The following is a 16751-nucleotide window of genomic DNA, read 5'->3' on the forward strand; positions in this document are numbered from 1 at the left end:
TGCCCGTGTCCCGTGGTAGAATGCTAACGTAGATTCGCTTGTGGCAGCAGTGATGGCTCAAGTAGTTGGGTTCCTGCCCCTCACATGGGAGAACCTGGTTCCTGGTTCCAGCCCCAGCCCAGCCCTGGCTGTTGTGGCCATTTGGGAAATGAACTAGTGGATGGGAACTAGTGTGTGTGCTCTGTCTCTCCATCATTCTGTCTCTCAAATAAGCAAATAAGTAAAATGCAAAAATATTCTTTCCAGGTCTTGATACTCTTCCAGTTTGTAATGTATCAATAATAGAGAAGAAGACTGATAAATACCCTGATAGTTATGGGTAATAAGCATCAAAAACTATTTTAAAAATATTCACTTACTTATTTACTTGAAAGGGAGAAGACATGGAGATGCTCCATCTCCTGGTTCACTCCCCAAATACCCGCAACAGCCAGGACTGGGAAAGGAGCAAGGAGCCTGGGACTCCATGTGGGCCTCCCACGTGGGTCACAGGGGCCCAACTATTTGAGCCATCGCTGTTGTCACCCAGATTGTGAATGAGCAGGAAGCTGGAATCAGAAGTAGAGAGGGACTTGAACCCAGACACTCTGATAAGAGATGTGGGTGTCCCAAGCAGAATCGTAACCACGGTGCCAAACACCTCGCTTCAAACCATTTTTACCACTGGTACTTTAATAGCAGTCAACAGCGTATGTAATTTTTAAAAATTTATTTATTTTATTTCAGAGAGGCAGAGGCAGAAAGAGAGAGAGAGGTCTTCCATCTGCTGGTTCACTTCCCAAATGGCAACAACTGCTAGAGCTGGGCTGATCTGAAGCCAGGAGCCAGGAGCTTCCTCTACGTCTCCCACATGGGTGCAGGGGCCCCAGGACTTGGGTCATCTTCTACTGCTTTCCCAGGCCATAGAGCTGGATCAGAAGTGGAGTACCTATATGGGATATTGGCACTGCAGGTGTAGCTTTACCCACTATGCCACAGCGCCAGCCCCAACTTATGTAATTTTAAAGTTACTTTTTACTTTGTACTCATCAGTAAAACTTACCACATTGATGACAGCAAGGAGCAAAGAGCATCTGAAAATCATGTTCACAATACTTTCTTCCTTCAAACTGAAAGACAAAGTACCACATATTAAACAACCACAGGAGGAATAAAATTATTCTAAAGAGATATACAGAAAAGTGTGTGTTTTAACTAAATGCTCTGTCCTCAGAATTCTGATTCCAATGGGCTATTTTTAAAGGCGGGAATGCTCATGTACCTTCCATCCCCGACGTGCTGGTGCAAGAGCAACACCCTGAGCAAGCTGAGGCTGGAGAGTGTTACACCCCCAGGCTCCAGTGGTCTTACCTCTGACTGTGATGAATGGTTTTTAGCCCACATACTCTCTGCTTTTCATTTTTTTTTTAAAAGATTTATTTATTTGAAAAGCAGAGTTATGGAGAAAGAGGGAGAGAGTAAGAAAACGAGAGAACAGAGAAAGATATCTATGGCTGCAAAGGCCAGGGCTGGGCCAGGCCACTGTCCTGCCCGGGACATTAGCAGTGAAGGCGCTGCTTCAGTACCTGCATCTCTCATCGTAGTGCCTGCTTCAAAGCCTGGTTCCTTCCCTTCTGATCCAGCTTCCTGCTAATGCGCACCCTGGGAAGCAGCAGTAGGTAACAGCTCAAATACGTGGGTCCCTGCCACTCACATGGGAGACCCAGATAGAGTTGAGGCCTTGACCTGGCCTAGCCTTGGCTATTGTGGGCATTTGAGGGAGTAAAACAGTAGATGAAGATTTCTCTCTTCTCCCTCTCTCTCTCTAAGTCTCTGTCTTTCAAATAAACTAATGAATAAAACTTAAAAATTACACATATATATATTTTCAAAAATAATGCTTTAAGAGAGACTTCTAGAAACGGTGAGACTATATCAGGAACAGTAGAAGACACAGTAATACAAGGACTACAAATGTAAGGCTAGGAATTAATGTTTACATGCAGCTTTTAGGTAAAGGACACCTCTCTCACTTGATTCTTACAGCCAAGACAAGCTGCGGTCCCAAGAGACACACAAATATTATGGTGAGCAGCCGGCCTGAGTAGCACCCTAGATAACTACTCCACAACAAAAACCCCACTGAGCTGAAGGACTGAAACCCTGACCCATGTTAAAAAGAGCTGTTGAGTACACACACAAAAGTCTGCTGGTTCAAAGGGCGTTCATGACAATGGGTTACCCCCCACTCTTGACACCAACACGTATACTAGGGAGGAAGCCCCACTGAGGAGAGGAAGGCCGCCAGGGTCATGAATACAGAAGGTGTTTCAGAAGAAACAGGTCCAGGACGGTCAGGGCGTGTCTTGACCCCACACTTAACATGAATGAAGGGCTGAGGGACAAAGAAGTCTTTCCAAGATGTACTCTGTCACCATGAGCTGAAGTCCCTCTGAGCCAAGTAGACCAGTAACATCCAGAATGATCCATTCACTGTCTGGAGGTGGGAACTGGTGTTGCAGATTGTTCCGGAAAACTAACACAGAAGATGCCTTGCACAATGAAGTCACCACTAAACCACTGCTGAAGTCCAGTCCCTGGCCTTCTTTTTCTGCTTTGTAGTTCAGAGACATTTCTTTAAAAGCCGGAAAATCCATAAATGTGAGCAGCGTGTCCAGTAGCTACTTCACCCTGATGGTGCTCTGACATTGCTGTGAAAACCACCACGCTAATTCCAGGAATCCAGCACAGCAGCTGTTCTTCAAGGCACTTTTCTCTCTCTTTAAGATTTAATTATTTACTTGAAAGTCACAGTTATAGAGAGGCAGAGGCAGAGGCAGAGAGAGAGAGAGAGAGAGAGAGGGGGGTCTTCTATCCGTTGGTTCTCTCACCAATGGCTGCAATGGCCAGAGCTGGACAGATCTGAAGCCAGGAGCCAGCAGCTTCTTTCAGGTCTCCTATATGGGGCCTAAAGACTTGGGCCATCTTCTACTGCTTTCCCAGGTCATAGCAGAGAGCTGGTGTGGAGCAGCCGAGACTTGAACCTGCGCCCATGTGGGATGCCGGCAGTGCAACTGGCAGCTTTCACCTGCTACACCACAAAACCGGCACCTCAACATACTTTTCTACCTGAGAACTATATTTGTTAAAGACAGGCCTGTAGGCAAATTATTCTCTTCCATGCCTTTCAATTCCTGGTAGTACTGGACCATGAAATTTCTCTGTACAAACTAGAACTTGTCATCCGTGATGATGACCCCTAAACATCCAACCTCAGCATCATATTCTGCATCAGAGATGGAGGAGGACAAGGCAAAGCAGCATCTGCCACTGCTGCTGCTGCATCTGCCCAGGCAACTGGCTTCCTAGCTCATGCCTGCACTCAGGTCACGGGTTTTGGGAAAGAATGCTCTAAAAGTGGTAACATGTTCTACTTGTCGCATCATATAAGGCGCATGACCTCACCACAACTTACTACTACTGATGCTGACCTACATCTGCCAGATTCCTTCACGGCAAGTTACTTCTTGCCTTTGTCTACCTCACAGAGGCAAGTTCTTGAGTCCAACTCATTCTCAATCTAAGGAAAATAAAGCTCTACTGATTTTCCTTTTAACTTACACACTTGGAAATATGAAGTTATTTGACCCACTTAAACACAAAGGCAGGGGTCGCTTTTAATTCAAGAAATGATATTCCAATGACCAGAAGTCATCATATCAAAATCCCAATCTGATATAACCTGTCACTCAATAACAGAATATTCTGGAGATTCCTATATCCCAAAGCCTCTTATCTACAACTCCTCCACTGCTTCTCCCTGCAAGTAACAGTCAAATCATGGATCCCCCTCACAAGTACTCAAACGCAAACGTTGTAGAAAATTAAAAGTAACTCCATTCAGTATCATTAAATCATTTGGCAAACAGATGTGGTATGTATATGAAAGATGCATACAGCCCATGTTATTCACTGTACTTTTCTTTCAACTTTGCTTAAATTTTAAGATTTTCAAACCTAGGGGCTGGCATTGTAGCACAGAAGGTTAAGCCTCTGCCTGCAGTGCCAGCATCCTGTATGGACACTGGTTCGAGTCCTGGCTGCTCCACTACTGATCCAGCTCTCTGCTGTGGCCTGGGGAAAGCAGTAGAAGAAGGCCCAAGTGCTTGGGCCCCTGCTACCCATGTGAGAAACCTGGAAGAAGCTTCTGGCTCCTGGCTTCCGCCTGGCTCAGCCCCAGCTGTTGTGACCACTTGGGGAGTGAACTAGTGGATGGAAGATATCTCTCTCTCTCCTCTCTCTGTTACCTGTCTTTCAAATAAATTAAAAAAAAAGATTTTAAAAAATAAAAAGTAAGTAAGTTCATTCAACAAAACCACATTGGCCTGACTAAACACATCAACTTAATGGTCTATATACTCATATTGTACAAAAAAGACATCATAACTTAGGAGGTCTACTCAGAGGTCTGCCCTCAAGTAGTATATCCTGTTTCTACCCAAGAATGCATTTCTTCCATCCACCTGCACTGCACAAGGCATATTAAACTTTGGACCATGTTCACGCTATGCACTGTTATAGAATGCTGAGATTTTGGAGCACAGCCAGTAAGTGCTTAAGATAGGAAATGTCTTACTTAGTCCTAGTTAGTAAATTAGTAATGTGTATATGTATCATTGTGTTTATTAAGGACCTGCTAGGCATCAACTATTGTAAAGAATGCAAGCGATAACAAATTATTCAGGAAAGTCCCTACACCAGAGGTATTAAAAGTTAGATGGGAAGGCAAATGTATAAATAAACAGCTATAATGATTCAAATAAAAAAACGAAGTGCTGTATGGACTCAGAAGAGGCTGAGCTAAAAACACCACTAAAGATGTCTTACAATAACAAACACCTTGGGTACATGATTCTTTTCATGATAGACGCTACAGAGCACAGGTATGTATCAGTGAATATCTATCCTATGTTCTTCAGTGGTGATATCAACCTTTTAGGTTAACATTTTATTTTTGTTTTATTTTTTAATTTGAGAGACAGAGCTCCAACTAGATTACTCTTTAAACTCCCATGAGAGGGGCTGGGTTAGAGGTGGAGCCCAGAGCCAGGAATTCAATGCAGGTTTCCCACATGGGTGGCAGGAACCCAATGACCTCAGCAGGAGCCCACTGCCTCCCAAGTCCCATATTAGCAGGAAGCTGGAATGCAGAGCTGCAGCCAGGAACTGAAACAAGGCACTGCGATGTGGAATGTGGGCATCTTAACTGGTGCCTAAACAAGTTCCCTTTTTTTTTTTTTTTTAAATGAGAGAGAGAGAGAGAGAGAGAAAGAGAATGAGAATATATTCCACCCGCTGGTTCATCCCCCAAATGGCTGCAACAGCTGGGGCTGGGCCAGGCCAAAGCCAGGAACCAGGAGTTTCTTCTGGGTCTGCCATGTGCAGGGTGCAGGGGCCCAAGGACTTGAGCTATCCTCTGCTGCTTTCCCAGTCCATTAGCAGGGACCTGGATCAGAAGTGGAGCAGCTAGGACTTGAACCAGCATCCGTGTGGGATGCTGGTGCTGCAGGTGGTGGCTTAACTTGCTTAACTTGCCACCACAATGGTGGCCCCAGGTTCACTTTCAAAAGTCACATAACCTAGTGTGATTTAGTATGGCGCTACTACTGGGATAACCCTGGTTGTGCTGTGTCACTCTGCAGATGTGCCCATCTCCAGCCATGTGTCCGGGTGAGTGGCTAGGACACAAGGGTCTGATTCCACACTAAGGGGCAGTGCATGTACAAACTCCACCTGTAAGCCTTCAGAGCTGTCTCTCAGAAAAAAGGATGTGCAGGGGCTGTGGAAATATGGGCAGGATGATATCTTGATAAGACAAAAGTAGTGACAAAGGTATGGAGCATTAAAGGGGTGTTTGTTATTACACAAATGTAACTACATTTGTTATGATACAAATGTATATTTGTTATCTATCACATATCTCAAAGGGAAGCAAACCAAGTAATTCAAATCTCCTTTTCTGAAAAAAAAAATTTACTGTTAGGTATAACTGAAAATGAAGATTATTGGATAGAAGACCTGGATAATTCTTTTTCTAATGTCATCAACCAAAAGGAAAGTTCTTATTCTTCATGTGCAGGTTTATAAATCCTCACTCCAGAGAAGGGGTTTCCATGGTGAACACTGAGGCTAAAACAGTGGTCTTCCTCAGGACTGAAGAGAGCTGAAGCCGGGCAGCAGCCCATGAGCAGCCCAGCTCTGGGTAGCACAACCTCTTCTGGACTAGCACCAGACAGGCCCGTGGAGGGTATTTATAGTTCAGACGTGGGGGAGGCAGGCTGGTGAGAACCAGCGTGAGTCATGCCTTCCTCCTTCTGCTCAAGGCTGCTGGCAAGCCCTCCCTCTGACTAGGCTCTGTGGCCTTGTAGTTGACGGCACCCAAAGGCAGAACCAGGAGCTCGGGAGGCAGCCCTGTTCAGGAATGAGGGTAGCACCAGTGTCAGACAAAAAGACAATTCAGGAGGAAGAAAGTGATGGAGAGCTGGAGCTCTGGGTGCCCTCTGAGGGAATCAGGGAGAATGTCTGGACAACAGGGCCTGTCTTTCTCTGCATCCTCTTGTGTGGCTCCTTGGGACTCTTCTAGGCCTTACCAGCAATAATAGCTTACACTGAAAAAAGAAAAAAAATGTAAAGGAAACAGCCTGTACTGGACATTAGGGACCAAACCTGCTCTGTTGTCAAGGGCAGTTCAACCTCTCTGGGCCATAAGGAGAAAAAGAAAAAGGGATAAAGAGGGAAGCTATGTGGCTCCTTCCATAGCCCATGTCTGTGGCTCCCTGCCGTGTGCTCTGGGAGGCTGCAGTGTGTTCTCGTAACTTCACACAGCCTTGGCATCAGCTTTGAACAAAAGTGCACCTTTCTCACACCCGAATCAGGGCACAGGCACCCTTGACAGTTCCTGGTTCCACACTTCACGTGGTCCCTCAACGTGGTTCATCCCAGTGTCTGCCTCTTGTACATGCTCCTTTGTGACTGTGGGCCGGCTGGACCCAGCCTGCTCGGCTGACCCTGCGGGGACTGTCAGCCATGCCTCAGTGCCCACCTCTCAGTCACAGCCCACTTCCTGGAACTGCACCTGCCTGCTCTAAATGCACCAAATCAGACTCCTCCTGCGACGCCTGGTCTGCATACCAGCCCAGACCCAGTAAAGGTGTCGGTCACAGGTCCCTGCTTCCCTCCCTACCTGTGCAGCCTCTGAAAGATCCTGAATCAAAACAGCCTGCCCCTCCTGCATCAGCCCTGAGAGGCCTTACTCCAAGAGCCTTTTGTCATGACTCTGGAAGCAGATGGAACTAGGAATTTCCTTTCCCTCCCCCTCACCCCTGCAGCCACCGCAGCCTCAGCCCAGGTCTCTGGCCCTGATGGGCCATTCACACCCCAGGAGCTCCTCCCCATCCTGATTCCTGTAGTGGACACTGGTCTCCCCTGCTCCTGCCCCACCCCACCACTGTAACTTGTCATTCCCATCCCTAAAGGCATCAGCTTTGGGGGAGGGGGAAGAAGAAGACGATTCCTACTGCCAGGAAGAACTCTGGGAGAAAAGAGAAAATGAGGCCTTCTTCCTGGTGCTGAGGATTTGTTGCAGGGAACACGCATGTCTGGGCCACAGCTGCAGGCCACAGAAACACGTGCCGGTGAGCAGGACTGCATTTCCTAACCCGGACTCTTACACTGTTTCCCACAGTTACATGACTGCATACATGCCAGTTACACGTCTCAGGCACGCGGGAGGGACACGCTGGGGGCTGGCCTGGACACTGCACTCTCACGGGGAGTGTTTCTACGGGAAACACTGCCTGAGCAGCCAACAAAGACCTTATTCATCACCTTTCCCTCTCCTTCTGCAGGCATGGAGTGTAAAGCTCCTCCAGGCAAACGAAGAAGTCACAACAGAGCAGCCGTCTCTGCTATAACCTAACTCTACCTACATACAATCTAAGCAGAGATGCGGGCAGACAGAGAATCAGATATGGAGGAGTAAGGCAGTAAGCACAGCTACCTAATTCTTCCCACACACATAGCTGCATCACTCTCATCTTCACCTACATATAAGGCCGGCCTCCCTTGACCATTCCAAAAGCAAAGATATTTACTGTGAGAAAGGGGCTTCGGTAGCGGTGAGAATGTTGGATATACTAGAGAGAGGAAGTGCAGACCACTTAAGAGCACCTGAAGATCAAGGGAAAAAAGGACTTTGAAAAGAACACAAGACACAGAGAATAACTAAATACAGGTGGTGTTCTCCAAAGTACTTGTTTCTAAACAAGATGTTCTAAGCAAGATTTATTTTCTAAATAAACACATGGGGGTTGGCATTATGGCACAGGGCATTAAGCTGCTGCCTACAATGCCAACTTCCCATGTGAGCACCTGTTCGATTCTCAGCTGCTCCACTTCTGATCCAAATTTCTGCCAATGCACCTGGGAAAGCAGTGGAGGGTGGTCCAAGTGCTTGGGTCTCTGCATCAGCATGGGAGACCTGGATGGAGTTCCAGGCTCCTGGCTTTGGCCTGGCTCAACCCTGGCTAGTGCAGCCATTTGAGGAATGAACCAGGGGGTGGAAAGTCTCTCTCTTCTTTCTCTGTCACTCTGCCTTTCAAGTAAATAAAATAAATCTTCAAAAAAAAAAAAAAAAAAGATAAGAAACACATGGAAGCTGTTATGCATGGCTGGGCAGTCACAGAACAGGATATATGCTTTAACTTTAGAGAGACAGAAAGACAAAGGGCCAGGAATCGGCAAGGGGTAAGCACAGCGGAACCAAGTGGAGAAGCCCAAAGAGCTTCAGCTGAAGGTTCTGAAAGGCTTCTGTATTTGGACCTCATGGGCTTAGGCGGGCTCTGAAGCAGGAAGATGAACTGAACGATACAAATGGTGGGGTTTGTAAGGGCATCCCCAGCCAGGCCATGGCCCACAAGTTCCATCACTGTCCTGACAGGCACCAAAGACCCGGCGTGTTATGTGGCACTTCAACACAATGTTCAACAGCAAAACAGCATGAGAAAAAAGGAGGGCGCTAGCCAACACGTGCTGCTGCTGCTGCCCAGTGTGACCTACCTCATAGAACAGCCCCTCCGGGAACTGCTGGAAGCACTGGGCGCACACGAAGCACTGCTCATGGTACAGCTCGCCGTTGCTGTTCACGATCTTCTCGGCAGGCGCAAAGCCCCCCTTGCAGCGCTCACAAGTGGCGCTGGCCAGGGCATTGGCCATGTTGCTGTAACACACAAACAAAGCACAGCAAATCACAGACTGTCAGCCCTTCTTAGACTTCTCAACTTGAACTGAAGAGAAAATCTGATAACTGTCCAGGCTCTTTACCCGAGCATCTCAGGTTCTGAAAGAGCCTCCTGCTTTGATTCTGGTTGTCGTAACGCTCTTCACGAGTTGTCTTCAAGGAACTTGCTTTTCCAGCCTGACAAAGAGCTTAATTAAAAACATCCACAAGCTGGGACAAGTGTTTGGCACAGTGGTGAAAATGCTGCTCAGGACACCTGTATCTTATATCAGTGTGCCTGGGTTCAAGTCCCAGCTCTGCTCCCAATTCCACTATCATGCAACTGGGAGGCAGTAGGTGATGGCTCAAGTGGTTGGGTCCCTACCACTCACATAGGCGATCTGGGCTCCTGGCTTCAGCCTGGCCCAGTCCCTCCTGTCTGCTGCAGGAATTTGAATGAAGTAGCTAACTGGGGAGAGTGTGTGTGTGCGCGTGCTCTCTCTCTCCCTCTTTCTCTCTCTCCCTCTTTCTCTCTCTCTCCCTCTCTCTCAAATAAGATAAAAAATAAAATGCAATATCCACAAGTCAACACCTCAAAGCCAGTTTCTTTTCCTTCTGAGAACAGAACCCAAGCTGCATGTCCACTGTATACCATGTCACTACACACTGTCGAAAGCACCTGCTTAAGGAACCCTTAAAACCAGCCTGGATGCCCCAAACCCATTAACTTTCAGGGAAGACAAATGTGAAATCTTAAAATCACAGAATTTTACATTACACTGATGGCCAGAGGCTCACTGAGGCGTTTAATGTTAAGTCCAACATTAAAAAGCTAATTAGTTAATGGAAGGCACAGGGCTAGAATCCAGGTTCTCCCCCTCATAAAATCGGAATCTCAATCAACACAGATTACATTAACGTGAAACATTTGAGAGGCTGTGATAGGGACACCACCATGTTTTACAGGTCAGGAAAACGAAACCAGGTAGTCCAGTAACTACTGCTGACTAAAGTAGCTTGGGTAACTCCCTCATCAGTAATCCCACTACATCTGTTATTTTTTTAATTTAAAGATTTATTTATTTTATTTGGCAGAGTTACAGAGAGAGGGAGAGGGAGAGAGAGACAGAGACAGAGACAGAGACAGAGACCTTCCATCTGCTGGTTCACTCCCCAAATGGCTACATCAGCCAGATGCTGGGCCAGACCAAAGCCAGGAGCCAGGAGCTTCCTCAAGGTCTCCCATGTCAGTGCAGGGAACCAAGCATTTGGGCCATCCTCCACTGCCTCCCAGGCACATTAACAGGGAGCTGGATCAGAAGTGGAGCAGCCAGGATTTGAACCAGCACTCATATGGGATGCTGGTGTTGCAGGCCAGGCAGCAGCGTAACCTGCTATGCCACAGCGATGCCCCCTCCTGACTACATCTTAAAACACAGAGGTATTGTGTAAATGATCCCAAATTCTCTCTAACCACTGTTCAGTTTGGAAGAAAAGCAATACAGCTTCCACAGACTCATAATTAGGTAAGGATCTCACATAAAGAGAAAGTTTTGGAAACAGAGAAAGTGCCTTGTGATGAGCACTCACTGGCCACGCTGCCCTGTGGAATTTGGAAAGTGTCACTTGTAGACGCCTACTTGGAGCACAAGCTCTACCTGCCAGTCAGGTGCCCTGCGGTGGTCTGCGACCTTCCAGTGTTTAATCAACTCAGCACGCTCCTGAGTCTTCACTGCCAGCCCTTTAGGCCGATGGGATGGGACGCAGAGTGTCCATTTCACAGACCATTAGCTGCCTCCCCCCAGTTAGTTCCCAGGGGAAAAGTGGCCCCACCCACCCGGCCTCACCTCCAACTACCGGAGTTCCAGGGGAAGACAACTTTGCACTCTACTGACTTCCCACATATATGGAATCCTATTTTGTAGCTCCAGTAACTCCATGCTGAAACACCACCACCCCATACCAAGCAAAACTCAATTTTATTTAACAGGCTTGAATACAGAATTAAAATATCATCAGAAAAAAGGAAGAAAGAGAGGCGGCCTCACTGCTTGGCAAACCTGGCCTAAGTCTCATATTAAAATTTTTCCTTTTGTTAAAAAAATATTTATTTTTTTTTTACTTGAAAGTCAGAGTTACACAGAGAGATAAGGAGAGGCAGAGAGAGGTCTTCCATCGGATGATTTTTTTTTCCCCAATTGGCTGCAATGGCCGGAGCTGTGCCGATCCAAGGCCAGGAGCCAGGAGCTTCTTTCGGGTCTTAGGCCATCTTCTACTGCCATCCCAGGCCATAGTAGAGAGCTGGATTGGAAGTGGAGCAGCTGGGACTAGAACCAGCGCCCATGTGGGATGCCAGCGCTTCAGGGCAGAGTGTTAACCCGCTGTGCCACAGTGCTGGGTCCCTACATTGTCATTTAAAATTGACTGTGGATTGGGCAAAATATTTGTGAAATTCCCTTTTTTGCACCGGCTTTGTTGTAATACAGATGAACTGTGGCCGTTTTAGAAAGCCCTGAGCCTCTCCCTTGACAGAGAAGCATGGTGAACCCCATCCCTTCCTGGTTAATTCTCAGTGCTATTTAGGGGGTGCAAAATAACAAAAGTTACAGCAAACCACTCTGGAAATCAGAATATGCTACACAGCATTACCATGAATTCTGAACCCTCTCAAAAGATCCACCAAACCCCAGTGGTCTTAATGGAATTCCAAAAAGTTAGAAAAGGACATTCTAGGGCCCAGCTCTGTGGCCCAGCGAGATAACCCACCACCAGTGGCGCTGGCATCCCATGTGGGCAGCAGTGCTGAGGGCCGGCTGCTCCACTTCCCACCCAGCTCCGTGCTAATGTGCCTGGGAAAGCAGGGGAGGATGGACCAAGCGCTTGGGTCCCTGCACCACGTGGAAGACCCGGAGGATGCTCCTGGCTCTTGACTTTGGCCTGGCCAGCCCTGGCTGTTGCGGCCATTTGGGGAATGAATCAGCAGATGGACAATCTGTGTGTGTGTGTGCGTGTGTGTGTCTGCCTCTCCCTCTCTCTTTGTAACTCTGCCTTTCAAATAAATAAAAACCTAAAAAAAAAAAAAAAAAAAAAAACTTCTCTGAAAAAAAGAATGACATTCTAGCACAACCTGGTTCACTGCCACCTGTATCCCAAGGTCACAAGGTAGTGAAGTCACCATGACCGTTTTAGGGGTCTTCTCCAATTACATCTCTGCAGAAACTGTATTTTCTTTATATATTACATTTAAAGCAACATATTACAACAAGCTGGATGCAGATGAAGATGAGACACTGTCCTTTACTAACACAGACATTAACAAGATTTGCAAAAATGTAAAGCAATGCCATTCCTTCTTTTAAGCTTTCTCTCTCTCTCTCTTTTTAAGATTTATTTCTTTATTTCAAAGGCAGAGTTACAGAGAGAGGGAGAGATAGAGAGAGATCTTTCATCTACTGGTTCACCCTTGCAATAGCCTTAATGGCTGGGGTGGGGCCAGACTGAAGCCAGGAACTTCTTTCAGGTCTCCCATGTGGGTGCAGGGGCCCAAGCCCTTAGGCCATCCTCCACCGCTTTTTCCAGGCTATCAGCAGGGAGCTGGATGGGAAGCAGAGCAGCCCGGACTCAAACTGGCACCCATATAGGATGTTTGCATTGCAGGCAGCAGCTTAACCTGCTATCCCACAATACCAGTGTTTTGGAAAACAGTTATTTTGAATAAAAATATCAATATTACCATGAGCTTGTTATTTTTAAATAAATATTTTCCTCAAAATAAACAAAAGTTCTTTGGAAATCTCAGTAATTTTTAAGAGTATAAAGAGATCCCTGGATCAAAATGTTTGAGTATCACTTATCTGTTTATACCCACTATACTACAGATGGTTTATATGCAAGTTCAAATACTCAGATAGAATTAGGAAATAGGTAGACACGTTATAAGAACAAGCACATAGTGTATTTCCCATACACAGGAAAAAGAAACAAGTGTGTCTTTTTAAGAAGTAGTCTTCAATAACAAGCACCATCCCACCAAACTGCTCAGGTTTGCTGCTGCCACCTGAACTTGACTCTCTGCACGCTACTTTCTATAAGTGTTTCTTTACATTTAACATGACATATGACTGAAGTTACTTTTCAAAAGTTTTGAGTAATCACTGTAGCTGTCATTAGATTATCCATAACTGATAATTTTCCAGAAAAAGACTTCCACTAAAAAGTGTTGATGACATGGAAGGAGAGTGTGTGAGTGTGAGTGTGTGTGTGTGTGTGTGTGTGAGAAAGAGAGGGAGAGCGAGAGCGTGCCTCTGCCACAACCTGATCTCCTTCCACAGACCCATCTCACACAGCAGTCCCACACCATCTAGCTTTCCATTATTCAAGTGCCTCATTTATCACAGGATGGGGAACAAATGTTCTGGTCTTAATATGCAATAACAAATACATCCAAAAATGACCTGGAGAGTTCACCAAGCCCGTAAAGATACTGGTCATGATCTTACGATTCCCCGGTTGCTCTCAAACAGAGCTCCATGAGTTGTGAAGCTAAATCACATCTGTTAAACGCTGCAACAGAAGTGATCGCAGTAACAGGGAATCGGATCAGTTAAATTCTCCTTAACTCTTACCGGACAAACCGGGAATCGGCAATGATTCCAAGCTTACAACTTTGAATGAGGTCAATAATCTTAAGAAACCCAGTTAGCCTACTTAAAACTTCTGTTAATAAAAAAATATGTATCAACACTCAGTACTTCAATTTTTTACTGCTCAACCTGCTTCTCATCTTCGGGAAGTTTTAGAGTGTAATGCTTTTCTGTTATAAACCCACTGATGATAAAAACTCTAACCGCCCGTTCTGGACAGCATCATGAAGCTGCATTGTTATCAGGAACCCACTGAAGACAAAGACTCTCACCATGAAGGCAGCACTCTCCTTCCCATCTGCGTGCCATCCAGTGACAGCGACAAGGCAACCTGACTGCCTCCCTGGCACATGCTGCGTCGTGAGCTGCCCTCAGAGCCCTCAGATCACAAAGGAAAAGCCCCAGAGAAAGCCCAGAACACAGAAATGCGCATGGCAGGTCAGAAGGCCTGAGGAGTCAGAGAGCCCGGGACACCAGGTCCAGAGGAAAGACACTCACAATTTCGCATAAAAGTCACAGAACTCCTTGTAGACTTTTATGTCACTGTGCCTGCGCTGCAGTTTGGACACGGCCCTCTCATCTTCACTCCCATTAGCCTGGTGGACGCTGTTCAGGACTGTCTGGGACAGCTCTTCATTCTCTGGGATAGCGCAGGGGCGCACTTGGCCTGGGAAAGCCATTGTGGATGTAGCCGAGAGCTCCCCGCACAGGGACTGGTGCGACAGGACGCGGCAGGGGAAACAATATCCAGGCCTCCCCGCCTCCCCGCCAGCGTCACACCCCCGTTCCCACGCATGTCAGCCCAGCTGCCAGCGTTGCAGCTGACACTCCACAGAAGGGCTCAGCAGCACAGCACTTGGTCGGCACACCAGCCTGCATTTTGTGAGGCCTTCCGGAAGTTCTAGGAGCACAGTGGTGTTCAGAGCAGCCTTGCTGGTGAACTGCAACCATAAAGAATACCACAGGAAGAGAGGACTTAACACCCACAGTGCCCTGGGCAGGCATCTGGCTTCACCCCCACCAACCAGCACCGTGCTCTCAGCTTTGGTGGGCATACGAATCTTTGGCTAGCTTGTCAAACACCCCCGACGAGCCCTTCGAGAGGCTGGCGTTGCCAGACACTGGGAGCCTCCCTGCCTGGGGCACCCTGGATCTCAGGGCATGATGGCCAGCTATGCCATGGCTGCCTTCCCCCAGGACTCCAGGAGCCTGCTGCGAACAGCTGTGTTTGACTTCTATCACCTTCGCCCTTGGCACACAGCAAGAGTTCAACATTCAGCAAATGCATGCAGGCAGAAATAGGGAAGTGCTAGAATTTAATCGTAACTCTTTTTCCAATCTCACCCCAGCTAACCCCATAACTCAGGGCTAGTGTTTCGTGATCTTTGTCACGACTGAAGAAGACATTCCATGCTTTGCCATTCTTGCTGTATTTAGTCCATACTACCAGGTTCTCTTGGATTCTTATCAGTAATGACAGTGACCATGATGAGGTCCCAGGGCCCACAGAACCTCTCTCAGGGCTCAGTCCTTGCAGCACAGGGTGCCATCCAACAATTACAGAGGCCAAGGGCAACTTGATATATGTTGATTTTTTAGCAAGGTTCCTCGCTCATGGCATAGCTCCTGCCGAGGGCAGGCCCTGTAACAATGGAGGCACAATGAGGGTGGAAGCTCTATGCCCTTCCCCAAGTCTCTTCCACCTAGCTGCTTCTGGCCCTTCAGGGGATACCACAGGAAGGGGAAGCTACTGCTTTTTTCTGGTTGCCTCTATTTGCAGCTGGGAATATGTTAATGAGGGTACGTGGCATACAGTACCCTAAATAGAACTTGTAAACTTTAAAAAAAAATTATTTATTTATTTATTTGAAAGGCAGAGTTAGAAAGAGAGGGAGGAAGAGACAGAGAGAGGGATATTCCACCTGCTGGTTCACTCTCCAAATGGCTGCAATAGCCAGGGCTCGGCCAGGCAGAAGCCAGGAGCCAGGAGCCAGCAGCTTCTTCTGGGTCTCCCACGTGAGTGCAGGATCCAAGGACTTAGGCCATCCTCCACTGCCTTCCCAACCACATTAGTGGGGAGCTGGATGTGAAATGGAGTAGCCAGGACTGGAACTAGCGCCCATAGGGGGTAATAGTGTGGCAGGTGGCAGCCTTAGCCACTACACCACAGAGCTGGCCCAAAAACTCCAAAACATTAGGCACCTCAATACGAGCTGGTTTTATGATCAAAGGTATCATATATTATGAAAATATCTTTAAAATATTTAATCAATCAGTTTAAGAGTATTGAAGACATATTTGCACTGTTTCCAAATGCCAGAACTAATTCTTTCCTCTTTTCTTTCTGCCAGACAGGAAAGGGAGCTGAGGTTCTGAAGGAAGAAAAGATGGCCATGAAAGACTTAGAGATCTCCTGTCACACATCCACTTCCCATCAGCCTCTCCTTAGGAACAAAAGCCCCAATCAGTTATTCTCAGCATAAATACTGAAGCAGAAACATTTCTCTGCAACTCACACATGCTAGGAGGGCTGATAGTAAGTCTTTCTCTGCCTTTCAAATAAAGTGAAAATACGTAAATAAGAGTTTTTAAATTAATTGCTAATATTATCCCATTGTTTATTTTTTAAAAAAGATTTAATTAGAGATCTTTCACCCGCTGGTTCACTCCCCAAATGGCCGCAATGGCCAAGGCTGGTCCAGGATGAAGCCAGGTGCTGGGAACTCCATCTGGGTCTCCCATGTAGGTGGTAGGGGCCCAAGTACTTGAGCCATCATCTGCTGCTTTCCTAGGAACATTAGCAGGGAGCTGGATTGGAAGTGGAGCAGCTGGGACTCGAACCAGCGCTCTGA

The 16751-nt window shown here is 46.9% G+C and overlaps 1 protein-coding gene across 23 annotated transcripts in view; it reads right to left on the bottom strand.

Annotated features, from left to right (window-relative positions):
* LIMS1 (LIM zinc finger domain containing 1) overlaps window positions 1-16751 on the bottom strand; it is a 151463-nt gene that overhangs the window by 14774 nt on the left and 119938 nt on the right. For 17 of the 23 annotated variants that reach the window (XM_070068682.2, XM_070068681.2, XM_070068680.2 and 14 more), the window contains exons 2-3: window positions 9097-9256; window positions 1043-1109 (exon numbers count right to left, since the gene is read on the bottom strand). In XM_070068682.2, the coding sequence (XP_069924783.1) occupies window positions 1043-1109; window positions 9097-9256 (227 nt within the window). Of the gene's footprint in view, window positions 1-1042; window positions 1110-9096; window positions 9257-14397; window positions 15883-16751 lie in introns of those variants that run through there. The other 6 variants (XM_002710015.6, XM_070068679.2, XM_017339217.4 and 3 more) reach the window with 2 other exon arrangements.

This window comes from Oryctolagus cuniculus, chromosome 2 (assembly GCF_051225735.1).
Source record: "Oryctolagus cuniculus isolate XC-2025 breed Fujian yellow rabbit chromosome 2, ASM5122573v1, whole genome shotgun sequence".
In the NCBI taxonomy this organism is placed as follows: Eukaryota; Metazoa; Chordata; class Mammalia; order Lagomorpha; family Leporidae; genus Oryctolagus; species Oryctolagus cuniculus.